Here is a 26,242-nt window from a genome sequence, read left to right as displayed (position 1 = left end):
CTAGTTAGCTAGTTAGCATGTTACTTAGTCAACAAACAAAGTAGTTTAACGCAAAGCATACAAATTGCTAAAGAACAGTCTTCGTGCTGGCGGAAAAATCTGGAAAGTTTCTTCAAGGCAGGTTTGTTGAAACCAGTTTTGGGACGCAAGGTGAAGGCTGTTAGCTTGTTTTCTTTCTCTGCCTTCGTGAGTAAGTGTTTCTCCGTGAGTAAGTGTTTCTCACAGAACAAATGTTGGTTCCTCAGTGTAATTAACACTCTGTCCATTAAACCAGAGGCTTACAGTTTCCTGATTTAGCTCGGACGCTTTCCCCTGTGGTTTCTATAATAATAAAGAGGGCTGAAATGCCTGCGTGGGCGTCCACATTATCCCGCTGATTATGGTGTTTATGGGCTGCCATTTTGGAGCCTTTAACAAATCGCCCAATGAGAGCGATGTGTCACTTCTTCTCGTAGCTTCTTGTGAGGTATCAGAGTCCAAAGAAAAGCGCAGAACAAGGCAAATTAATAATTAACAGCAATCCAAAAGATAATAATCCAGGATTCTTTAACCTTCTAGGCATTTTTTCCATTTTTAAGCTAATAACATCACAGAAATTGGGATTGGGAAAAGGGATTGCAGTGACGCTATCCACAAATGGGGCCTTAAACTGAAAAAATTGGATCTAGATGCTGCTTTATCTTGAGGATGGTGTCTGCAGCTATTCCTTTTACTCTGCTTTCTTCCACATAGTGTAAATCTGACTTCCTGTGTCTGCATATGTCTGAAGTTCTCTTTCCCTCCCTCTCTCATTTATATTTCAAAGCTGCTAGGAAGTGCAAAGTGCAGAGCTTAGACATTTGTATACTGCTGCATTAACAGTTATGAAGCAGAGAAGAGAGAACAAGGAGGAAAGAAAAGAGAGGCAAAGAAGAGGGGAGAAAAGAGAAAGGATAGAGGACAGGAAGTGACATGATGAGCGATGATGCCCATATTATACGTTATACGTTTTCTTTCTGCCGTTTCTCTATTGCTTCATAATTTTATTATAGACAGGTAAACACTTTCTGTCCCTGTTCACCTGTCAGTCTTGTGTTTCTCCTTATATGGTCAATGATTCCTGTTCTTGTTTCTCTTACTTGTTAATCTTATCCTGTTCAGGTGCAGTTTTCCTAAAACATCACAGCATTAAGATCATTGTTAAATACTAGAACGAGCAACGCAGATGATCTTTATGATGCTTTTGTACCACTGTATAATATATACAATGCATCTATATGTAATATTGAGTATTTATTAGTAGATTGCAATTTATTTGTAGCATTGACACTGGAGACTCCTTCCATTAATGCTATATAAACATCTCCTCACGTGTGTGATTATGAATTACCCTGCTTTGTTTCTGTCTGAATATCTGAATGGTGCTGTTGTCTGTCCTGCAGAGAACGCTTAACCACACACACACACACACACACACACACATTAGAACACGCTCAACAAATGTCGTAGAAGGTTTTTTAAAATCCGTATGTGTGTTTTTTAGTTTAAACTTTTTTCCTTGACATGTTGGTCCATTTTTACTTTAGCGAAAGGTTTCCTGCATTACCCATAATGCCATGCTGATAGTGGTGCAATAGGATTTAGCTCTCACGTCGTCTATAAATATAGAGAGTGATGCAGTAGCACTTTAGTCAGTCCAGCTCTCTCACCTCCTCATCTGTTGTTGTTGTTTCGGCTGCTCCTGTTAAGGGTCGCCACAGCGGATCATTGGTCTGCATGTTTGATTTGGCACAGGTTTTACCCCGGATGCCCTTCCTGACGCGACCCTCCCATTTTATCCGGGCTTGGGACCGGCTCTGAGAGTACACTCCCAGTGGCTGGGTTGGTTCCCTGCCCAGGAGTCGAACCCGGGCCACGGTGGTGAGAGTGCGGGATCCTTAACCTCCTCATCAGCACACTTTGCTTAAACAGATCAGCTTCCAAAGCTTCAACTTTGGACTTTTCCAATGACACCGGCCTCTCAGTGAACTACACTGGGCTGTGTTACACATCTGTGCACATCTGCAGAATAAACCGTTCCCTCAATATCCTTCAAATGATAAACCCACTAACACAAGTTAAATCTCAAGCTTCAACCAACCACCATTCAACTTCCCATCACCCTCCTAACCTCCAATCAGCCTCTTTTCACCAACAAAGGTGGTTTCTGTTCTTATCCAGGAGTACACACACTAAAATGCTCGCAGTCGGGTTTATCGTAACAAATCACAATAAAGGACAATCAGTACACGTTGAGTTTGACGGCTCAAACACACACCACTAACAGACTGTAAAGTAACGACTTCAGCACACATGAGAAAGAGATTATATAAATATGACATGGGTGGAGTGTGTGTGTGTGTGTGTATGTAGCCATTGTCCTGCCCCTGCCCCAGCTGTCTGTGGTAAAGGGGTTTTATGGGTTTGGTCTCTTTTGTTTCTCCTGTAGTGTTATTATCTGTAGGGGACACGCCGTAGCGTGGGCAGAACCTCAACCATCTGTTACTGAAAAACTTTTCTTCTGCTTTTCCTCTCTGCTTTTTATTTCTTTTCCTCTTCCACCTCTGATTCGTTGCAGCAGTTTAAAGGAAGACACATCTGGCTATGTTTCACTGTGTATGCGTGTGTCTGTGTTTTTTCCGGGAATCCTGGCAACAGAAAGAGAAAAATGATTAAATTTTTGACTGAAAAGTCGTCCTGGTTTGTCAGAGTTGGTTTTCTATGACACGTTCTACAATATGGAGAACATAACATTTCTTAATATTTCGCTATTAGATTTTTCTCTGTTTGTGGAATGATGTCCTGGGAAAGGATGTACCTACCTTGTAGTTTTTTAAAATTTCAAAAGCATAAAAAGCAAACAGTTTTTTATTTAATTTTTGTTTTTTTTCTAAAATAAGAAATTTTAGAAAATAGGAAATTAAATTATTTTTTTCAAAATTATATAAAAAATCTTAACCTCATTTTTAATTGCTTCTACTTGTTTTTCTAATTGTAGGAAATTTTGATTTTTAGTTGAGAAATTAATTCAAGCATGAACATTTTAGTATTGTGTAAACAGGTCATGAATAAAGTCGAATTGTCGAATGAATAAAGTAATAAAACGTGTAAAGCTCTGCATGTGGTGGTGTGATATTACGGTTTTCCGTTAGCTAATGCTAAGCTGTTACAGTGTGATTGTGGTTTTGGGTGTTGAGGGCAGAGCTGCAGACTCTGTGCGTCGCGTATCGAATGGCTCGGAAGCGTATCGATCTCTGCTCAAACCTATTTCCATATTGCTGACTCGGACCTGCTCCATTACCACGAGGCCAAGAACAGTGTGATTAAAGGAGAGGAGAGATTTAAAACACAACGTCCGCTCCTTCTGTGTGTCTGAGCAGAAATACAGAAACGATAACAGAAAACGTGTAACTCACGTGTGAACTGAGTCCAAACTTGAGTCTCATCTTTTCAGAATTATCTGAAATGATGCTCTGAAAAGCGGAATACTGGATTGTAAAGTTATCATGCTCTGAATTTTTATACACTCCTAATTGTACCATTGGTGTGTGTTTGTGTGTTTTTGTATAACGGTGTGTGTTTTTGTGTTGTGTGTGTGTGTTACAGGGGACGCGTGTGTGGGTGAAGGAGAAAGAGCAGCTGCTTCCCTCTACAGTCAACTCCTGTGGAGATGGAACCATTGTCCTCACTACTGACTATGGAGAGGTGAGACCAACAATCTCTCTGTCCCTCTGCCTGTCCCTCTGTCTGTCTCTCTCCATCTGTCTATCTCTCTGTCTCTCTCTCCGTCTGTCTCTTTGTCTGTCTCTGTCTCTCTGCCTGTCTTTCTGAATTTCTGTCTCTTTGTCTGTCTCTCTATCTCTGCCTCACTGTCTGTCTCTGTCTCTCTGTCTCTCTGCCTTTCTGTCTCTCTCTGTCTGTCTCTGTCTCTCTGCCTTTCTGTCTCTCTCTGTCTATCCCTCTGTCTGTCTGTCTGTCTTTCTGTTTCTGTCTCTCTGCCTTTCTGTCTATCCCTCTGTCTGTCTCTGTTTCTCTGTCTGTCCCTCTGTTTGTCTCTCTCTGTATCTCTCTCTCTCTCTCTCTTTCTCTCTCTCTCTCTCTCTCTCTCTCATTTTTCCTCTGTCTTCATCTCTCTTTGTCTTTCTCTCTTTTTCTCTTTCTTTCTGTCTCTCTTGTGTGTATTTCTCTTTTTTCGACCTTCTTTTTAGACACAGTCCTGTACACACACTCACACACACACACACACACACATTGCCCTTTATGTTTGAATGGTTGACATATGACTGCAAGGTTGAGCTGGTAATGTATTGTGGAGTCAATGACGTCATGCCAGATGTGTGTGTATATGTGTTTGTGTGTGTGTGTGTTTGTGTGTGTGTGTGTGTGTCTTTATACTAACCAGGCTTCATATTTCTCTGCCGTTAACACTTACTATAAAATCCTGCAACAGTTGCAATGGACGTTATGTATTTGCTGCAATTAAGTGGCACTGGAGCAGTACCACACACACACACGCACACACTCATGCGGTGTGTATGATGGGTTGAAGTGTTGTGTGGATGGCACAGGGTTGTTGGCACAGGCTAATAATAGTAACACTGGCCTAGATTCAGCTACGAGACTGCACAATTGCACAATGTGCCAGTTGTGTCAGCATGTGTGTGTATCTGTGTGTGTGTGTGTGTGTGTGTGTGTGTGTGTGTTGGTCTATCTGTCTGTCTGTCTGTGCTGGAAATAACACGATTTTAATCAGGATGTGTGTAGGTTTAGGGCTCACTGGATTTGGAGTATCCATGGGGTTAAAAGGGTGTGTGTTAAACAGGTGGTGTAGTGTGTGTGTGTGTGTGTGTGAGTGTGTGTGTGAGTGTGTGTGTGTGAGTGATGGAACTGTGTTGGAGCCACAGCTTTATATACTATATGAAGCATCATATATATCCACCAGCCCCCTCTATTTCTTACCCCCAGCCACCATCAACCCCCAGCTAATAAACTGGAGACAGGAGGGAATGGTTGCTATGGAAACGGTCCACTCCGGCGGCGACCTGTCTCCTCACTAATGCACTTTTAGAGCTAACATCTATATTTTATACACAGAATTACTGAATCTCTATTTGTGTATTTGTTGTTACTTATACATAGTTTTTTCCTGTGAGTGTGCAATCATATTCGTATGTGTGTGTATGTGTGTTTGTGAGTGTGTGTGTGTGTGTGTGTGCATGCTAGAGATGTATATTAACACTTAGCACTGTTTAGAATACCTTCAGATACAAACACATTGTTCTTAAATGAATCACCCAGACTGGTCTAAAATAAATACATTTCTGAGACAAAATACTGGTGCTGTGTTTTTATGTCATTCTTCTCAATGCCGTGTGTTACGTCATTCTCCTCAATGCTGTGTGTTACGTCATTTTCCTTAATGCCGTGTGTTACGTCATTCTCCTCAATGCTGTGTGTTACGTCATTCTCCTCGATGCCGTGTGTTACGTCATTCTCCTCGATGCCGCGTGTTACGTCATTCTCCTCGATGCCGCGTGTTACGTCATTCTCCTCGATGCCGTGTGTTACGTCATTCTCCTCGATGCCGTGTGTTACGTCATTCTCCTCAATGTTGTGTGTTACGTCATTCTCCTCAGTGTTGTGTGTTACGTCATTCTCCTCAATGTTGTGTGTTACGTCATTCTCCTCAGTGTTGTGTGTTACGTCATTCTCCTCGATGCCGTGTGTTACGTCATTCTCCTCAATGCCTTGTGTTACGTCATTCTCCTCAATGCCTTGTGTTACGTCATTCTTCTCAATGCCGTGTGTTACGTCATTCTCCTCAATGCCGTGTGTTACGTCATTCTCCTCGATGCCGTGTGTTACGTCATTCTCCTCGATGCCGTGTGTTACGTCATTCTCCTCAATGCCGTGTGTTACGTCATTCTCCTCAATGCCGTGTGTTACGTCGTTCTTCTCAATGCCGTGTGTTACGTCATTGTTCTAGATACCGTGTTTTTATGTCATTCTCCTCAACGTTGTGTGATATGTCATTCTCCTATTACAGGAGGTGACTCTTCATTGCGTGTGATAGTAAATAGCTGGTGGTTAATAGTTCACATTCTTCCTTTCAGTGACTCTCTTCAGAAGAGAGCATGGTTCTCTGAGCCAAGACATTTCCTAGATGTCATTATTATAGACATGTATGCCTACAAAATATTAAGGGAAGTCCACTTTTAATGAAGAATAATGATTCTTAAAGAATTTCGAATCACCATTTAGGAATTGAATTGAATCAGATCAACTGCAGTCTATGAAACCTGCTTTTGAATCTAATCAGAACGAACGAATTGTATCAATTTGAACAAATTGAATCAACTTGCTGAAAGATCAAAAGTAATACTATACTATAATACTTCTATCTATCTATCTATCTATCTATCTATCCACCTGCCTCTCTAGGAATTGAATTGAATAATTTGTAATTTATGAAACTTGCTTTTGAGTCAAAGAAGAATGAACAAATTGTAAAATTGAATCGACTTGCTGTGAGATGAAATTAATACCCTTTTTTTGTATTAATATAGTGTGTGTTTGAGTGAACTATCTATCTATCTATCTATCTATCTATCTATCTATCTATCTATCTATCTGTTCATCTGTCTGCTCATCTGTCTGTCTGTCTGTCTGTCTGTCAAGGAATTGAATTGAATCGAATCATTTAAAATTTATGAAACTTGCTTTTGAATCGAATTGGAATGGAAGAATTGTAAAATTGAATCGACTCGTTGTAAACCAATATCTATCTATGTATCTATCTATGTATCTTCACACTCTCCCACTCTCACATGTCACTCTCTCTCCATCTGTCTCTCCTTCTGTGTCTCGTAACACTCTACTCTTAACTACTAACTACTCTCATCACCTCATTAAAAATGAAAACAAGGACATCGCAGCATTCCTTTAAGAATATCAATTACTGTGAATTCTGCATGAGATCTCTCTCAGGCCTCTCACTCCGACCTTATATATATAATATATATATATATATATATATATATATATATATATATACACACATGCACCATCTCTATATATACACACACGCACCCATGCATATATATATATATATATATATATATATATATATATATATATATATATATATATATATATATATATATATATATATATGCATGGGTGCGTGTGTGTTCTTACTGTAACAGTGAATATGGAAATGTAGGTCAGTCATGTCTACAGGCCTCCTCTCTCTCTCTCTCTCTCTCTCTCTCTCCTTCTTCTTCTTCTTTCTATGTGAATCATGCAGAAAGGCTTTAGATGTCAGACAGAGTAAGTGGATCGCTGTGCATTTAAGGTGTGTGTGTGTGTGTGTGTGTGTCTGTGTGTGTAGCTAAGTGGAGCATGTACTTCTCTCCCACTGCAATGTCATCATAAATGCACACCATAACAACGCACACACACACACACACACATACAAACACACACACACAGAGTGTTACAGTTTCAGTGTTGCTGTGCAGGGTTCCCTGTTCGATCCTGAACTCAGGTTACTGTCTGTGTGGGTTTCCTCTGGGGTCTCCAGTTTCCTCCCACCTCTCAGAAACAAGCCAGGTGATGGAATGCCTATGCTGAATTGCCCCTAGGTGTGAATTAGCATGTGTGTGGGATCCTGCACTGGTCTCTAATAAGCTCCATGGCTAGAGAGAGAAGGTGTATAAAGCTTTATTTTTTATTCATTTCAGTGAAGTGTATAACTTCAATTACAGGCCTCAGATAAAGCCGACAGTTCAGTCAGAATGATCTCAGTCTGTCAGCCTGCCTGAATACAAAGCCAATTTTCTTTTTAATAGGAAAAGAGTGAGAGTAATGGATTGATGGAGTAATGGAGTGCAGGAGGAGGAGAGATGGATTAGAGAAGAGATGGAGAGGACAGGCTATAGAAATAGAGTAAGAATGGAGCAGAAATCATTTAGGGAATAGTAAAGGAGCAGTGTGGGAAGATTTGTGACTTCACGCAACACTACTTGGTTTATAAAACACTGTTGATGGAAGCCAGCATGATGACTCTTAATATATTACATACAGCACTTCCATACTCCATCTTAATGTGATAGTCAGAGAGTTACCTTTATCCTGAAGTGAGTGCTTAGTGATTCACACTGTGTCCTACTGTGTGAATAACAAGTTCACGTTTATTAAAAATACATCAGTGCATAACACACAAGTGCATTAAGATTTTTTTCCCTGTCTTTTTGTGTGTGGGAGAGAGTTGGTTCTCATGAGGAATCAAGTTCTACGACTGATTTCATAGTTCTAAATAAAAAAAAAAAAACACATAAAATCTCTGGCCTTAATGCATACTCAAACACACACACACACACCAACGCACAAACACACAAACACATCAGTGCCTGATTGATTTCCAAATCTGTCAAATTTGCGGCTTTCTGTTCATGAATTGCGGGTCTGCTCCGCTCCATGGTTGCCATGGTTACAGGTGGCACGATTGTATGATTTACGTAAGATTGAGAGACACAGATGGGGAGCGAGATGATGCAGAAAGCAGCTTTTTACAACACTTTATATTTAAAACAGGATATTGTTAGCACTGAGAACATGTGCGCGCGCACACACACACACACACACACACACACACACACACACACACTGGAGGGCACAAGAATGAGAAATTTAATCCTGGCATTTCCTAAATAATAATGCATTGTATTCCTCTACTGCCTTACAGTCAAGTGCAAGGTTCGCTCAGTAGTTGGTCCCCCTTCTATTTAGATACCTATAAAAAATAAAGAAAAATTATATAATATATAAAAAATATGTAGAAAAATACATAATATGTATTAATATTACATAGCAAATACATATACTGTTTTAAATGCAATATTTTATGCACTATATTATATATTTTCTATCATTTTATTGGGTTCAGTCTTAAAATATTTGCACAATTATTTGTTACTGAATAAAACAGAAATCAATAGAAAGTGTGTGCAAACTTTTGCACTCAGCTGGACTTTTCTTGGGATTTGGCTAGTAAAATGTTACACAATTTACTACTTAGCTGAGGAAATTCATCAACCCTGCTGAGCGAAATGTCCTCGTCATACTCCTACTACACAGTTCAAAAACCACTATACTACCATTATTTTTTGTAGCTTTAGAAGAAAGGACTGATCTCTTCCTCTCTCTCTGTCTGTCTGTCTGTCTCTCTCTCTCTCTCCAGGTGTTATACCTGCAGCAGGCGGAGGTGAACAGGGAGAAGGTGTACCCCATGCACCAGAGCAGCATCGATGGCGTGGAGGACATGTCCACACTGGCCGAGCTCCACGAGGCTGCTATCATGCACAACCTTCACCAGCGCTACCAGAAGGATCACATCTATGTGAGCAATTATATAACACTATAACACTTATATTTAACCATAACTTGAGGATAAATCTTAGGGTAATGCAGTTGGATTTTCATTTGAAACAAATTACTTTACCCACTGCCAGCCTGAGAATATTCCTGAGCAGGAGTTTACCCCTTAACCACCAAAGTTAATTCTTTGATTAACCGCTTATACGCTACTGTTTAGGCACATTTATAAAGATTAATGCATAGATCATCGACCATCACAAAAATGGATATACTATAAATGTCCTGTGTCAGGCCAGGATCTAGACTAGGAGTTCTCTCTTTTTGTAAGTCTTTCCTGTGTAAGTTCTGCGTTTCACATTGAGCTGCGTCAATAACCGGAATTTCCTCATAACAGCTCACTCAAAGGGTAAAAGGAAAAGGTTTCTGATTAAAACAGTTTCCTGCCTTAATCGGCTTCCTGACTTTTCTATAAACCAGGAAACTGATGAAGACAATGCGAAACAGATATTTAAGAAAATACAATAGCGTTTTCAGTTGTGGCATTTTATTTTCTCTAGATTCTCCTATTGTTCACCTTGAACATGATAAGCTAAGGATCACCGTCAGCTTCGTGGCTGCCTGTTTTGCAAGTTAGGGGTTTTTTTTGGGTCGACTGAGGAAATCACCACTGATAAACACTGAGATTGAGAGTTTCATTTTCTGAAATCGACTGAAGTTTGGACAGAGACCTGCTCTTGGTACAGTGGAACCTAGCATACATATAATTACAGCATTTTATTACAGGGATTGCCTCAGGTCTCAGTTGTTGGTCCACTCCTATTTTATATAATGTACTTTTTCTCTTTGATGAAATGATCTGACACTATGGTCTTGGGTTTCATCATCACTGATGATGGCTAATGATGTGGCCTGTGCAAATGCAGTCTCCTTAAAGGCAGGCCTTGGATCATATTTCAATCCAATAATTCACTTTAATTAGAGGCCACAGATCCATTTGACCAACTTTATCTCTCTGTGCTGGTTTAATAATGAAATCCCAGGCGGGATGATTTAAGTAAGCAATAAATCACTGAGGGACGTGCTGTTATTGGCAAATAATCAACGACGGGGTGTTGTGATGAAGCAGCGTTAGTGTATTCTCCTCTAACAGCACATCCCAAAGTGTACAATTTTCTATTTATTAATTTTTTTTATCCATTTATACTTACATTTAATATTGTGGAACATCCGCAAAATAAGTTAGTTGTTCCATTACCAGCCTCTCTTTTTTTCTTTCTCTTGAAGTTAATAAGACAAAAAAGATTTTTTTTTTTCTTTTTTTTTCAAAATATATATTTGTTAATACATTTTTTTTAAAAGAGGGATGTTATGTTTTATAAAAGATTTGTATCATGTAAAATTATTGTATAGTTTACTTTGCCCATACCATCCTTAATTTTTAAGATACCCCTCTTTTTTATCTATCTATCTATCTATCTATCTATCTATCTATCTATCTATTAGTTTCTCTGGTACACGGTTGTGCCTTGTAGCCTTCTAAGAAAATTCTATCTGCAATCGCATCTGTGCTTTTGCTACAATGAATAAATCATATTACTATCTGTGGTTACATGACCTATAATCTATGAAAACATTATCTTATCCCCCATGAGTCTACCATACCATTAGAAAAATTGATGAGTTGATATAATGATAAAATATGATAAAATGAATAATCGGAGATCACGTGTGTACAGTATCTGCACTGGAATTGCACAGGAAATGAAACTTTATTTGAAGCAGAATTAAGTGACAACGCAAAGCAGGATGATAATTAAAACCCAGGAAAATTTTCACTTCTTCTTCCTCTGATCCTCTTTCTTCATCCCTCTCTCTCTCTCTCTCTGTCTCTCTCTCTCTCCCCTTCTCTCAGACGAACATCGGCTCCATCTTGGCAGCGGTGAACCCGTATAAGCAGATTGCAGGCCTGTATGATCTCTCAGCAGTAGATCTGTACAGTCGACATCACCTCGGCGAACTCCCACCTCACATCTTCGCCGTGGCCAGCGAGAGCTACCGATGCCTCTGGAAAAGACACGACAGCCAGTGTGTGCTCATCAGGTACAGTTTTCCTTACACACATTCCAACAGCACATGGGAACTTAACTTGATTTTCTGGTTGATTTATTCAGATTATTAAAATGACCTGTGTACAGTTTATGCTTCTCCGGTTGCAAAGATTTTTCCTTCTGTAGGAAATTTTGTAGGAATTCACTGTATCTAGAGCACTGTCCTAAAGAAAAAAGGACTTTTCCAAAAAAAAAAACTTGAGCAAAAAAAATCACACATTTGAATAAGCAGATTAAATGATGAAATTTGAATCTGCCGCATTATGAATTAGCATACAAACAAGACATAGTAAATGGTATGCAATTGAAGTAAGGAATAAAACATGACACAGCATGCCGTTATAAGAAAATAATCATCTATAGGGTGGTGTTACTGCTACCAGCAGGATAGTAGGATTATTTTCCTATAACAGCGCCACCCCAAGTGTTTTGTTCCACTTATATCAATTTGCCAACTATTACTATTTTTATTGTTGATATATTTTTATTTCCATGTATGGTTGTGGAACTACTGTGAAACAATTATCTCCTGTTCTCACTTTCATTACAGCAACTATAAAGTCCTTTCCTTGCCAGTCTCTCTTTTAACTCTCTCGAAGTTAATAAGTCAAGAAACTGAAAAGCGTAACTTCTTCTGTCCTGCAGAATCTTTACAACTTTATCATTATAGCAGATAAAATAGATATACAGTATGTCCATCCAAACTCCTGCACCAAATTCATTCTGTGTTAAGGAAATCAGGACTAACACAGGAGTGCACTTAGATTTGTTCTATCATACTGTAAAGCTGAGATGTAGTACAGTGTATTATAGTGTAGTGAAGTATAGTATAGTATTGTATAGCATTGCATAGTATAGTATAAGTATGTTATGGTATAGTATAATATGGAATGGTATGGTATAATAGATAAAATTGTGATAGTATAGTGTAGTATAGTAGGTTTAGGAGATCAAATAGGTATGGTCGATAAAATGGGTATAATTTAGTATAGTTTAATTTAGTTCAGCACGGTATAGCACAGTGTAGTATGCTATAGGAGATAAAATAATCATTGGATAGTATAGTAGATAAAATAGGTACAATGTACTTTACTCCTGTCTTAGTCTTGACTTCCCTAATGCACACTGTGAATTTGGTGAAAAGAACGTTGAATTTTTTTTTACCCCAAAAAACACAAAGGCTAACCCTTTACTTGGTGAAAAATATGACATTCTCAGATCTTTACACCGTGCGTTAGGGATGTCAAAACTAACACAGGAGTACTTTTAGTTTCTTTCTATCATGCTCCAAAGCTGATAGTGTAGTATAGTATAGTATAGTATAGTATGGTATAATATAGTAGGTAAAATTGTTATAGCATAATAGGTTTTAGTCGATTAAACAGGTATAGTTGATAAAATTTGTACAATTTAGTATGTTAAAATATAGTACAGCATGGTGTAGCACAGTATAGTATGGTACAGTAGTTAAAATATGGATGGTTTAGTAGATAAAATAGGTACAATATACTAGAGTGTAGTGAATAAAATTGTTATAGCATACATGATTTTTATCTGTTTATGTGGAGCAGTCACTATACAAGTCCCTGTGTAAGTTGTTACTATAGAACCAGTGACGTATTTCAGCTGCCAATACTATCAGAGCTGCTGTTAACCAACCAAATGAATCATCTTCCAGACAATCAGTATTGAGAACTGAGCAGTGCTGTGGTATAATACATTATAAATTTTCCTGTTAAAAATAATAGAAAAATCTTCTTATTTGCTAAAATCTTTTACAGAATGCCTCAGAACAGGGTCTGAAATGTTTCTGTATTTATTTATGCAGTCCAGAGATACCTCATGTGCGAATGTGGTCCATGTGCATGCAGTAACTGGATTCTAATGATTTGTGCCTAAATTGTTTTCTCGTTGTTGGCTTCTAGCTCAGATGTTGTGTCTCGCAACAAGTGAAATCTAATAAAAGCTATTTGTTGTGTTATAATCTTATTAGCTCTTGAGGCCTGAAAGCTGAGTTTCATTACTTCTGCTCCAGAAGAGCCTCGGGACTCTATTAGCACTAACAACATCTCTGGACAAATAAATAAATGTGTGTGTGTGTGTGTGTGTGTGTGTTTTGTGTGTGTTTTAGTGGAGAGAGCGGAGCTGGTAAAACAGAGAGCACTAAACTTCTGCTGCAGTTTCTGTCTGTGATGAGCCAGAATTCAGCGGGAGCTCCGGAGAAGACCGCCTGCGTAGAGCAAGCCATCGTACAGAGCAGGTCATCCGATAAATACATGAACACACATGCACACACACACATATTACCATAGATACGCAAGTGATATACAAGAAGAATATACATCAAGTTGGACACATAATATAAAATCCCCGAAATGTAAATGTAGCAAGAATAAACTACAAAATAGCGTGAAATTTTGAGAAATTGCAGTTTTCTGTTTTATATAACACTAATGCTAGGTATGTTTCAGAAACCACGCTGGTTGTTTGAACTAAATTATAACAGTCAACAGTTTTTAGACTATCACCTTACCAGAGATGTTAACCTGCCGTTACATTTTTCTCCTGTGTGCTAGCAAGAGTTTATCACAAAATCTTAACAGCTTTGCTAGCTAGCGAGATGATGAATATTAAATAAGGGATTAAACACTTGAGGACTTGCTGTGATAGGAAAATAATCAATGACAGGGTGGTGTGATGTAGGAGAGTTACTCTTACCAACCAGAAGTTGATCATTTTCCTATAACAGCACATCCCCATATGATTTATCCCTCTTATACCACAGTGATTTGCCAACAATTCAATTTTTTTTAATTTGTTAAATAACGACACATCATACTTTTCATCTGGATATATAGTTACACTTAGTGATGTCGAACATCTGCAAAATGTTTCTCACCAGCTTTTGTGTTATGGTTTATTGATATGTTACATGCCCTTATTTGTGCTCTCTATATGAGAAATCACTTTCTTTTTTGGCCTCTTTGCTTTCCACAGTCCAATCATGGAGGCATTTGGAAACGCCAAAACTGTTTACAACAACAACTCCAGTCGCTTCGGAAAGTTCATCCAGCTTCATTTCTGTCAGAGTGGCAACATCCAAGGAGGCTGCATCGTCGACTGTATCCTCCTCATCAGTACACTGCCTATATAAAATATATACTATATACGCACATATACTACCTATATGTTTCATTTTTTTAAGTAGAAGCCATTGTATTGTATTTTTAAATGCAGTCTGTTCCTGATCCTTTATGGTACATCTATCTATCTATCTATCTATCTATCTATCTATCTATCCATCCATCCATCCATCCATCTATCCATCTATCTATCTATCTATCTATCTATCTATCTATGTTCTCTAAGATCCGGCTTTACACCATGGAAACATCATTGTGTAGTCAAGTAGTCACTGTTCCAAACAATCCGTTTTTTACTTAACTTTTCTTCTTTAGATTTGCTTGAAAAGGTAAGTCAATTAGCCTTTTGTGTGTGCTTTATTCACCTGGGAAGTGCCCTCTCTGAGGTATGTACAAACATGACAGAGAAAAGTCGCTGAGAATCTGAGCTTGTTTTTGCTCCAGAACCGTGTGGTGAGACAGAACCCTGGAGAGAGAAACTATCACATCTTCTACGCTCTGCTGGCCGGTGCTGATAAAGGGCAGAAAGGTGGATAAATACACACACAGTATACAGCCAGTTCAGTCTAATCAACTAAACAACTAAAAGCTTGATGTCTTGGAAAGGTGGAAAACGCTTTGGCTAATTGAGGAGCCAATATCTGTAATCCAAGACAAATATATAAACTATTTTTTGTGTGTACTGTATAAAAATATTTGTATCAAATCATAAGATTAGGGAGGGCGGGGTGTCTGTAGTACAGAGTAAACACATTTAATTTCCAGAAGTAATGGACAGCCAAAGATCTTGTTTACTGCTTAAAGTATATTATAGACATCTGTAATTACTTTGTCCAGTTACTCATACTGTACCTCTCTACAATATTGTATAATAAACAGTGTAACATTCTGCCCCTTAACATCATACCATATCTTACATACATCACTAAGGAATTACTTATGAACTTTTCTGGTACATGCACATACAAACTGGTATCTCATAATGCCCTTTTTCTTCATTCTGTACAGAAACGTATTACCTGGCTGAACCTCCTGAGCTGTTTCATTACCTGAGTCAGTCTGGCTGCGTGAAGGACCGCAATCTGGACGATAAGAAGCTCTACGATAGTGTCATGGTGAGACGGATGTCAGCCTTTTGGGGTTTTTGATGCTGAGAGATGCTCCTTCTCATTTTATAGTGCATTTCTGAAGTTGCACATATCAGCAGTAATGCAATACACATTTGGATGAGGTTGCCAGATTGATAGAGAACACAAAGGTGTTCTCAATTCTATGCAGATTACAGCTGCACTGTCAGAAATAAAGGTACCAAACTGTACTTTTCATTGTTGCTGGGGTGATACCATCAAGAGGACTCGTTTTATACCTTTAGTGCTTAGTAAAACCTAATTAGAGGCAGATTAAGATACACTAAAGGTAAAAAAAAGATGCACCCTTGACGGTACGACCCCTGCGACAAGCAAAAGTACCTGTATTTCAGAGAGTGTGTATCTTAGAACAGTACATGGACAGACTACTGATCTTCTAAACCTAAGATCAGTTTTAGTACGTAAAATAGTACACGCAACAAATGTACTCGCATACACCCCTGTACCTGTAGTATGTAGTCTTTTTTCCTAGAAAGCTTTACCCTAAAAGGTCATTTATTTACCTTTAGTCTTTGTTTAAAGATACACTATGTCCACATTTCCAGGTGAAAGATACATATTAAAGGTACAAAAAAAAAAAAAGGGTACCAGCCCAGTGACAAGGAAAGTGATCAGGCTGCAAACCGGAGCTGTGCCACACCCACACACACACCCCCAAACACACATTCTGTCACTGATCCATCTGTCTCTGGTTTTAGGAAGCGCTGAAGGTGCTGGAGTTCAGTGAGGAGGAGATCAGAGACATGTTCAAGCTGCTGTCTGGAGTCCTGCAGCTGGGCAACATTGAGTTCATGACAGCAGGGGGCGCTCAGATCACCACCAAGCAGGGTGCGAACAGTACCTCCTCTTTACGCCGTGAACAATGGGACATCTGATACATGATGCAGTAAAGCCTTTCTTGGTGAAAATGAATTAAAATATGTGATAAATATGTTATTCATGTGCAACGGAGTATATGGGAGAAGTTTGACACCAGTGTATTGCTTAAAATTTCAACCATATAAACTGAGTTTATTAAAATATTATGGCTTGATAAGATAAAAATAAAAGAAATATAAAATCGAACCTTATGAACGACAGAAAACATTTAACAATTTAAAAAATATTTAGATCCATGTGAATTGTTGTTGTTGTTCTTCTTCTTCTTATTATTATTATTATTATTATGGCAAGCTGTTTTTTTAGTTATAGGGTTTTATAGTATCACATAAACCAAAAGTGGAAGGGATCGACTCTCTTTAACCCTTCTCTATGAGTAACAACAACAGGACAAAAATAACATCATCATCATCGTGTTTGTGTTTTCTCTCTGCAGTGGTCACTAACGTCAGTGAGCTTCTGGGTCTGGACTCGTTCCAGTTGTCTGAAGTTTTGACTCAGCGCTCCATGATTCTCAGAGGAGAAGAGATCTGCTCCCCGCTTACTATAGAGCAGGTAACACACATTTACCCAAATTTCACAAACACACTTTCAGTCTAAGGAAGTGTCAGAAAAATTCTACCATTCTAAACAAGGCAACTGTAATATTTTAAAATATTTATATCAATCTGTTTTTAAAAACTATATCGACTGTTGTTGTTGGCAGTTTTTTATGTTAGCTATTTTCTGATCAGCAGTCAAAAGCTACACTTGCGCAGACTTTAGTTGTTTTACTTAGTTGTCATTAGGATGTACTTACGCTTGTTTGTGTATTTTTTGTATTTTTTTTCTACCCTTTAGTTTTAGTTATTATCATTGTTCTTTTTTTTTAAATAAAAAACTGCAATCCAAATACATTCTAAATCTTGCTGATCTATATTTGTAACAACCTCCCTTCATAAAGACACACTCACATTACACATTCTCCTTTTATCACTTTGTTCTCACGATGATCAGGCGATAGATTCGCGGGACTCGGTTGCCATGGCGCTGTACTCTCAGTGCTTCTCCTGGATCATCATGCGCATCAACCAGAAGATCAACGGCCGAGACAACTTCAAATCCATCGGCATCCTCGACATCTTCGGCTTCGAGAATTTCGAGGTGAAAACGCACACACACACACACACACACACTGAAATGGTGTGTACTTTACAAACTTGCAGCAGTGATGTACTACAGTCTCACACACACACACACACACACATGGAACAGTGATGCACACCAGGCGCATACACACCGGGGTGATAGATGCCAGATGGAATTTCACACACTTGTGTTTGACACACATCTTGTGCATGTGTTCTGCAGGTGAACCGCTTCGAGCAGTTCAACATCAACTACGCTAATGAGAAGCTGCAGGAGTATTTTAACAAACACATCTTCTCTCTGGAGCAGCTCGAGTACAACAGGTGAAGATTTTAACACGTACATATAAGCTGACTTACTGTTTCCACACAGAAGTTGATTACTTTCATATGACAACAAGTGTTTTATTCCTCTTATACCAACAGTTACAATTTTTTATTTAATTAAAGAATGACACATTGTGGGTTTTTTTTGTGTTAAAAGCTCTTTGGGTTTTCCCCAAGATGATGGTTACGGTTAAAGAGATTTTACACATGAGCAACCTTGTATTTATATCCCAGAGGAAAAACGATCTGGATGTATAATGTATAATTTTTTAAGGCTGACAATTTGTTTGCATATATTTTATGTAATATTTAAGAGGAAATATGCATTAAATAAAAATAACATTATACATTCTAAGAAAAAAAAAATCACTTTAGAAAAAATATATCTTTTAAAAAAATTCTTATGAAAATGATTTTTGTTAGAGGACAAAATGTGTGTATTGTTTATTTTATACAACCTTCCTCTTTTCTTGGTGGGTGCCAATACTTTTGGAACCAATTGTATATATTCGACTATTAAACATATGAAACCGTGAACATGGCTGCATTTATACTGAAACCCCTGTGTGTGTGTGTGTGTGTGTGTGTGTGTGTGTGTGTGTGTGTGTATATACAGGGAGGGAATTCGCTGGGAAGCCATAGACTGGATGGACAACGCAGAATGTCTGGATCTGATTGAAAAAGTAATTACTCTGTAATAAAATCACAATTATTGCCACATTTTATTTCACTGCAGCTGAGATTTCTGTAAATACTGATGGAAAATGAATTTCTATAAATCATTTCAAAAGTGAGAGACCATGTGTCGTTTAAACAACACAGAGATTAATGAGTGTGTGTGTGTGTGTGTGTGTGTGTGTAGAAACTGGGCATGTTGGCACTGGTTAATGAGGAGAGCCGCTTCCCCAAAGGTACAGATTTCACTCTGCTGGAGAAACTACACAGCCGACACTCGGTGAGTGTCTCACACACACACACATACACGTTGTATATAGCTTCAGATTGTAAAGATGGGTGTGTTTAATATTTGTTGTTTCCCATCTTCAGACCAACCCGTACTATGTGAAGCCTCGACTGGCCGATCATCAGTTTGGCATTAAGCACTACGCTGGCGAGGTGCGCTTTCTCTCTCTGTGTGTTTAACAGTGCAGAGCTTAAAGGTTTAAAGGAATACTCCAGTGTTTTACAACCTCATCTCTATCTACCACATCAGTAGTGTGTGAGATTACAGAATTTCACACTGAATCAGAAACAGTTAAGCTGAAACTCACTTACAGTGGAAGTCTTGTTGGGGAACGAAGTAAATGTTTATACAAAACACACTGTATTTTGCAGAAAGCTTTCAATTTTTTTTTTTTTAATTTAAGTTCTAAATGTCACGGTTTCCACTTTGTGCTGTCTCCGCCCCTCATCGTGTAGTCGGTATTCTTCCCTGATTATGTTCGCTTGTTTCATGTTTCCCCTTGAATAATTTGTGTATTTATACCCTAAAGCTTGCCGTACATTTGCGTCAGTCATCCCACTTTTTGTTGTTGTGTTCAGTTTCATCATGTTTCCTGGTTTTGACCCAGCTAAGGCAACGTTTTCACACAACAGGCTAGCAACAGGCTAGCGTTCATTTTTTATGTTTGTGTGCGACACGCTGTGGTGTTTTTAGCGATAGCGACAAGGAGACATCTGAGATTTTCGCAGCAATGTGACAAATCCAAACAATCGGCTCAAGTAATTCCTCAGACGAATCCTGTGGTCTAACGTTTCTTCAATTTCTACCTCGAATTGATGCTCAAAAGTGGGAAAAAAATATACCCATGGTTTCTTCTTATCCTGTCTCATACGACCTCTCGTTAAATGTGGGTAGGTGCAGCTAGTACCGTTAGCTTGCTTTGCTAATCTAATCTAACAACGAAGCTAGTATGTAGCCTAGCATGTAATATGTAAACCAGATTTTAAGTGCATTATTTAGTTTGGGTTTAACTAGTTAGATTTAGTTAGATTTATATATAGCTACTACTGTTTCTCATTGGAACTAAAATAAATGGAGGACAGACAACACATGAGCTAGTTTTTTCAGTTTTTTTGTTTTTCGGAATATGGTTAAAAAGAACAAACCCCTTTGCTAAGATTTTCTGATCAGTCTTATCGTAATTCCTTTATTGTTAGAAGGTAATAGTAATCATTTTGGATTTTTGACGTCTTATTTTTTTATTGGTTATAAACAGAATTCATAGCTGCCCTTAGACGTCCATTGTAAGTGAACTTTAAATTAATTTTTTTCCTCACTACATGGAAATGTGTCAAAATTTGACGTTACAAATGCGGTAGAGAAAAAGTGGTAGCTAGGGATTTGGTTAGAAAGCAATTTAAATATTTCTTTCATTCTTCTCTACCTTGTTTTTTTTCGTCTGTTCTTTTATTTGCGTCATCTTTTCAGGTTTTGTATGACGTGAGAGGCATCTTGGAGAAGAACAGAGATACATTTAGAGACGATATCTTGAACATGCTGAAGGACAGCAGGTTTGAAACACACACAACTATGCATGTGTATTCCCATACAATACACATACAATATACAAGCCATGATCAATGCCAAGTGCATATATATGATTTTGTGTGTGTGTTTGTGTGTGTGTGTGTGTGTGTGTGTGTGTGAGCCAGGCTGGACTTCATCTACGACCTGTTTGAGCAAGTGGGTAGCAGGAATAATGAAGAGACCCTGAAGATGGGCACCGCTCGGAAGAAACCCACCGTGAGCTCCCAGTTCAGAGTGAGTGCTCCAGTACCTTCTCCACAACTCCAAAAGAGAAAAACATGGATTTTCCTCTAATTTCAGGAAAATGTATGTGTGCAAACTATGTGAAACGTTTTCCCAGGAGACCACATGCATAGTATCACAACAGTTTGAAAGCAAATGGTGTTGCAATTCTACAGATAAAAGATGATACAGATCCAGATAAAAATGATCACTGGTTCTTAGTTCTTGTCAGAATGTATATTTTTATGTGATTGGTTTTCTCTCATGTCACTCAGGACTCTCTGCACTCCTTAATGGCCACTCTCAGTGTGTCCAACCCCTTCTTCGTGCGCTGCATCAAACCCAACATGGACAAGGTGAGATATGGGACATCATTTATGGCCACTTTGACCACTTTATATTTTTTCCCTGGTGTTGATTAATTTTTAATAATAACAGCAGCTCTGACAGTAATTCAGCTGCGAGGCAAATCACAGGTTTATATTAATGTACGTTTTATGATTCATTATAGTTTCTATAGTAACAGCTCTTTCATCGGGACTTGTACGGTGGACGCTCCACATATACAGACTCAAAAACCTGTAATTTTTGATATGGCGGAGTTTGAAATGAAGAGGAAATGTTTATTTAGCATTTATGGAAGGAGTCTCAAGTGTGAGTGTTTTCGTAAAGCCGACAGAGGAGTTTCTCGGTAACGTGACAAGCTATGTTTTTTTTTCTTATTAACCTCAAGAGAGAGAGAAAAACAAGAGGCTGGTGATAACAGCAACTAACTTGTCTCCTGAATGTTTCAGTTAAATGTAACTATAAACAGATAAAAAGTATGATGTGTCGTTCTTCAGTAAATACAAATTGTAACTGAGAAATTGCTGTGGTATAAAAGGAATAAAAACACTCTGGGATGTGCAATAAAAAGAAAAATAAATACACACTGGGGTGGTAACAGGAACTCTATAAGACCTGATTACGTTTTTGGCCATATTTTTTCTGACGAATAAATGAGATATATTGTTTTGGGGATGGTGACAGTGCTGCTCCTTCCCTTCCTATGTATTCATCAGTGTTTTTTTTTTTTTTTTTTTTTTTTGCTGTTATTTTTTGGTGCTATTAAAGTGGCGCAGTGAGAAAATGAATCGGACCAAACAGCCAATGAATCAGATGATTCAGATTCAGAACAGTAGCATCTTAATAAGAATTCAGATCGTTCAGTGAGCAGTGTAGCGTTGTGTTTAATTGATATATAACACTTTATACCACACGTCAGCATCATCCACCTCATGTGAATCTATTTTTTTTATCTCTGTAGACACCCAACAGGTTTGACCCGGAGGTGGTTCTGAATCAGCTGCGCTACTCGGGCATGCTGGAAACGGTGAAGATCCGGCGTGCAGGGTTTCCCGTCAGACGCACTTTCAAAGACTTCTTGAGCAGGTAAAGGTTTAGTAAACATGAACGACTGCATCATTTTACACTCTCAGATAGTTTATTCACCCACAACGACTTCATATTATTGTTCATATGAAGGTATAAGATTATTCTGAAGGAAGGCGGGAAAACAGCAGCAGCTGATGGAGATGAGAAAAAAAGGTGCACTGATCTGCTCACCAAATACGACCACACCAAGAAAGACTGGCAGCTCGGGAAGACCAAGGCGAGCCCACGTCTCTTTCTTCCTCTTTTTTTTCTCAGTTCATGTTTTTATTTGTCAGGTCTTCGTTCTTACACTTTGTCCTCTCACTCGTAGGTGTTTATGAAGGAGTCTCTGGAGCAGAGGCTGGAGAAGGAGCGAGACGAAGTGCGCCGTAAAGCCGGCCTCATCATACGAGCGCACCTGCTCGCTTACATAGCAAGGTAACTCTGTGTGTGTGTGTGTGTGTGTGTGGGTGCATATATACGTGTGCACATTTACTGTTGGAAGCTGAAATCAAGTAGCTGAGAATATTTTTTATTATTTATTACATTTATTATTATAATTTGTTATGCCGTATATAAGACTATAATATTATTGTATTTGTTATTTGATATATTTGTACAGTTTTAGTCCATACTAATATAGAACACTATAGAATAATAACATCAAATACTTAATATTTATTTTATAAATTATTTTTATTACTAGTAATATTAATTTCTAACAAGCACACACTTTAACTTGTATAGTGTGCCTTGCATTATTGTGAAAATTTATGAGCGATGGCTATGATTTTATATTAAATATTAACATGATAAAATATCATTGTATACTGGTTGTATAAATTATTTTGATTGCTATTAATATTAATGTCCAATAAGTACACATAAACAATATTAATAACCTTTTCTTCATATTGTGAAAATTGATTGCTTATGAGAATTCTTATGATTTTGTATTAAATATTAATGTAAAATATTATAATATATTACTATACAGTATTTTAGTACATTATTTTATAAATTATTTTCAAGAATGGATATAACTCCTTGCCATTTGTATTTCCTCAGGATGAAAGCTCTAACACGTGATCTCTCGTTCCAGGAAGCAATTTAAAAAAGCTCTGTCCAGCATCGTGACCATCCAGAAGAACTACCGTGCACACTTCTACCGCCGCCGATTCCTTCGCCAGCGCTCGGCCGTGCTCGTCCTGCAGAGGTGCCGGCGCGGACAGGTGGCGCGGAGCAGGTGTCGCAAACTCCGAGACGAGAAGAGGAAGAGAGAGGAGGAGGAGAGGAGGAAGAAAGAGGCAGAGGAGAAGAAGAGAGAGGGAGAGGGGGCACAGGTGAAAGGAGAAGATGCAGAAAAAGGAGAGGATGAGGCAGCAGGAGGCACTCAGGTGAGCAGGAGGGGATTTTCTACATAATGAGTTGTAACCTTACTGGTAGGTACAGAAGTTTCTGACTCTAATCTCAAACAGTGAAATGTATTTCTCTCACTCCCTCACTCTGTTTCTCTCCAGCTCTCTGTGGAGGAGCAGAGCCGTCAGATGGAGGAGATCCTGAGGCTGGAGCGGGAGATCGAGCGGCTGCAGAAGCAGAGGGAGGACGGCGTGTCGCAGCTGTGTGAGAGCTCACGGCAGGAGCTGAGGCTACGCCGTCACGCTGAGGCTCTGCGTCTCAAAAAGGAGGCATCTCGTGTCGCCACTCAGTCGCTTGACCTGCAGAGCTTCGCCGGCATCCAGCCTGAACAGAAGGTCCCTGCGGCGCCGCCTTTGCCCACTGCGGCTGAAGGTTCCAGTGTGGGAGAGGGTCGAGTCTCGCTGCCTGATTTCCCTCCTCCGGCTGAGGGGCCTCCTGATCAGGAGATCTTAGCCACGCTGCCTCCACCTCCACCGGCCTTCGCTGAGGGCACGCCGCCTTCCTCTTCACCTGCTGCTGCTCCAACCGTCCCCGCGCCTCCTCCTCCGCCTCCTCCACCTCCTCCCCCACCTCCTCCACCTCCTCCTCCACTCCCAGGAGAGGCTGCACAGGTGAACATGAACGTCTCCAAACCGGAGGAGGAGAAGGAAGTGTCTGAGCCTGCAGAGCCTGAGAAAGAGGAGAAAAAGGCAGATGAGGCAGAAGGTGAGGCAGCGGATCGGGGCAGCAGGCTGACCGAAACCGAGGAGCCGATTTACAGCCTTCCGCTGGACACGGAGTCTGACTACGACCAGGACGAGCTGGAAGAGGGACAGAACAACAACGCGGCAAACGACCCGGAGCACGCGCGCAAGTCCACCTGCACCAACGCCAGCCAGGAGTCGTACAATCGCAGCTCAGACTCGGTACAAGACACACAAACACACACAAACACACACAATTTCTATTACGATTTTATATATTTTCCTATTTTCAGCATCTTATGCTTTTTTTTTTATTTCATTTTTTTCTTTTGAGCATTTTGAGCTTCATTTTATTGAATCAAAGGTGCTATATAAATAAAAGTATTATTATTATTGTTATTATTATTATTATTATTATTATTATTATTATTCCTGAGTCAGGAGTTAACACACTAGACTTTATACACACTTGACAATGTTTAAACAATGTTTCAGTATGTGGAGAGCGATGAGGAGCATGACGGTCTCGCTGATACAGATGAAGAGCTGTCGAACGGTAAAGGCAACATCCTGAATGGTAATGGGCCTCCATACTTCCACAGCTACCTCTATATGAAAGGTGAGCGAGTGTGCAGATATTGTATTGTAAAATATTGTGTAGTCAGACATTTAGAGTTTGTAAGTAAACCCTTCTTCATGTCTCTCTCTCTCTCTCTCTCTCTCTCTGTGTAGCGGGTTTGATGATCCCGTGGCGAAGGCGCTGGTGTGTTCTGAAGGACGAGACATTCATGTGGTTCCGCTCCAAACAGGAGTCTCTGAAGTCGGGCTGGCTGTATAAGAAAGGCGGAGGACTGTCCACGCTCTCGCGCAGGAACTGGAAGATGCGCTGGTTTGTGCTGCGTGATTCTAAGCTCATGTACTTCGAGAACGACAGCGAGGAGAAGCTCAAGGGCACCATTGACATCCGCTCAGCCAAGTGAGACACGAGAAAACAGACTAGGATTGTTCTTTCTTTCTTTTTGTACAGTCAACTGCAAAATTATTGGCACCCTGTTTGCAGTTTGTTGAAATGGTCCTTGGGGGGTTAAAAAAACTTTGCCACATATGGTATGTCTTTTCTTTCTAAGAGAAAGTAGTGTTATTATAAAAATACATTCTTAGGAGTATGATAAGAAGTATTTTGGCAGTGATTGGGTGTCATGTAAATCAACTTTCCTGTGAATGCGCTTGTCCATTTATGGCTGATTGGCATTTATCAATACACACACGTGAGTATGAAGAAAATCAGAAACTTGGCAGTAATTTTTAGTTTGGTTTAGTTCAACATTTACACACTGATAGACTGATAAAGATTGAAAATGAGGTCCATTGTGGGTCATTTTGATGTTACATGATCTCCATTGCCCATTCTTCCATTCAAGGGTGCCAAAAGATTTGTAGTTGATTTATACATACACACTCTGTAACAGGGTGTTTTCTGGTGTTTTGTTCAGGGAGATAGTAGACAACCATGAGAAGGAGAATGCACTGAACATCGTGACGGATGAACGGACGTATCAGGTGTTTGCCGAGTCACCAGAAGATGCCAGGTGATCCAGCCCACTACCTCTATAAAGAGTTTCCATCTGTTTCACATTAGAAGCAAGGGCGATATAATGCAAAAACAGCCTCAATGTAGTGTCATTTTATCGAAAATAATTATCATACCATACCATAACCGATATACAAAAACCAGGATGAGTAAACAGGAAGACAAAGAGATGATGCTTTTCCTTTAAGAGGCAATACGTAAGGTGTACATTGTTTCAGCAGACGATCTGTGGTCAGATGTGGGCAAGAGTAAGGCT

General features: G+C 39.2%; 1 protein-coding gene across 1 annotated transcript in view; it reads left to right on the top strand.

The window, feature by feature from the left end:
* myo10l1 (myosin X, like 1) overlaps positions 1–26,242 on the top strand; it is a 45,039-nt gene that overhangs the window by 9,578 nt on the left and 9,219 nt on the right. Inside the window, exons 2-27 of the mRNA XM_026933531.3 lie at positions 3,625–3,723; positions 9,260–9,418; positions 11,309–11,496; positions 13,636–13,764; positions 14,502–14,626; positions 14,963–14,976; positions 15,092–15,176; positions 15,656–15,762; positions 16,494–16,623; positions 17,111–17,229; positions 17,671–17,817; positions 18,025–18,125; positions 18,745–18,811; positions 18,991–19,083; positions 19,176–19,244; positions 20,560–20,642; positions 20,784–20,892; positions 21,156–21,236; positions 22,187–22,311; positions 22,405–22,531; positions 22,625–22,731; positions 23,396–23,690; positions 23,814–24,617; positions 24,891–25,014; positions 25,128–25,371; positions 25,889–25,984. Of these exons, the coding sequence (XP_026789332.3) occupies positions 3,625–3,723; positions 9,260–9,418; positions 11,309–11,496; positions 13,636–13,764; positions 14,502–14,626; positions 14,963–14,976; positions 15,092–15,176; positions 15,656–15,762; positions 16,494–16,623; positions 17,111–17,229; positions 17,671–17,817; positions 18,025–18,125; positions 18,745–18,811; positions 18,991–19,083; positions 19,176–19,244; positions 20,560–20,642; positions 20,784–20,892; positions 21,156–21,236; positions 22,187–22,311; positions 22,405–22,531; positions 22,625–22,731; positions 23,396–23,690; positions 23,814–24,617; positions 24,891–25,014; positions 25,128–25,371; positions 25,889–25,984 (3,827 nt within the window). The remainder of the gene's footprint in view (positions 1–3,624; positions 3,724–9,259; positions 9,419–11,308; positions 11,497–13,635; positions 13,765–14,501; positions 14,627–14,962; positions 14,977–15,091; positions 15,177–15,655; positions 15,763–16,493; positions 16,624–17,110; positions 17,230–17,670; positions 17,818–18,024; positions 18,126–18,744; positions 18,812–18,990; positions 19,084–19,175; positions 19,245–20,559; positions 20,643–20,783; positions 20,893–21,155; positions 21,237–22,186; positions 22,312–22,404; positions 22,532–22,624; positions 22,732–23,395; positions 23,691–23,813; positions 24,618–24,890; positions 25,015–25,127; positions 25,372–25,888; positions 25,985–26,242) is intronic.

This window comes from Pangasianodon hypophthalmus, chromosome 2 (genome assembly GCF_027358585.1).
Source record: "Pangasianodon hypophthalmus isolate fPanHyp1 chromosome 2, fPanHyp1.pri, whole genome shotgun sequence".
Lineage (NCBI taxonomy): Eukaryota > Metazoa > Chordata > Actinopteri > Siluriformes > Pangasiidae > Pangasianodon > Pangasianodon hypophthalmus.
The sequence above is the reverse complement of the archived record's forward strand: the minus strand, read 5'-3'. Positions and strand labels throughout refer to the sequence as shown.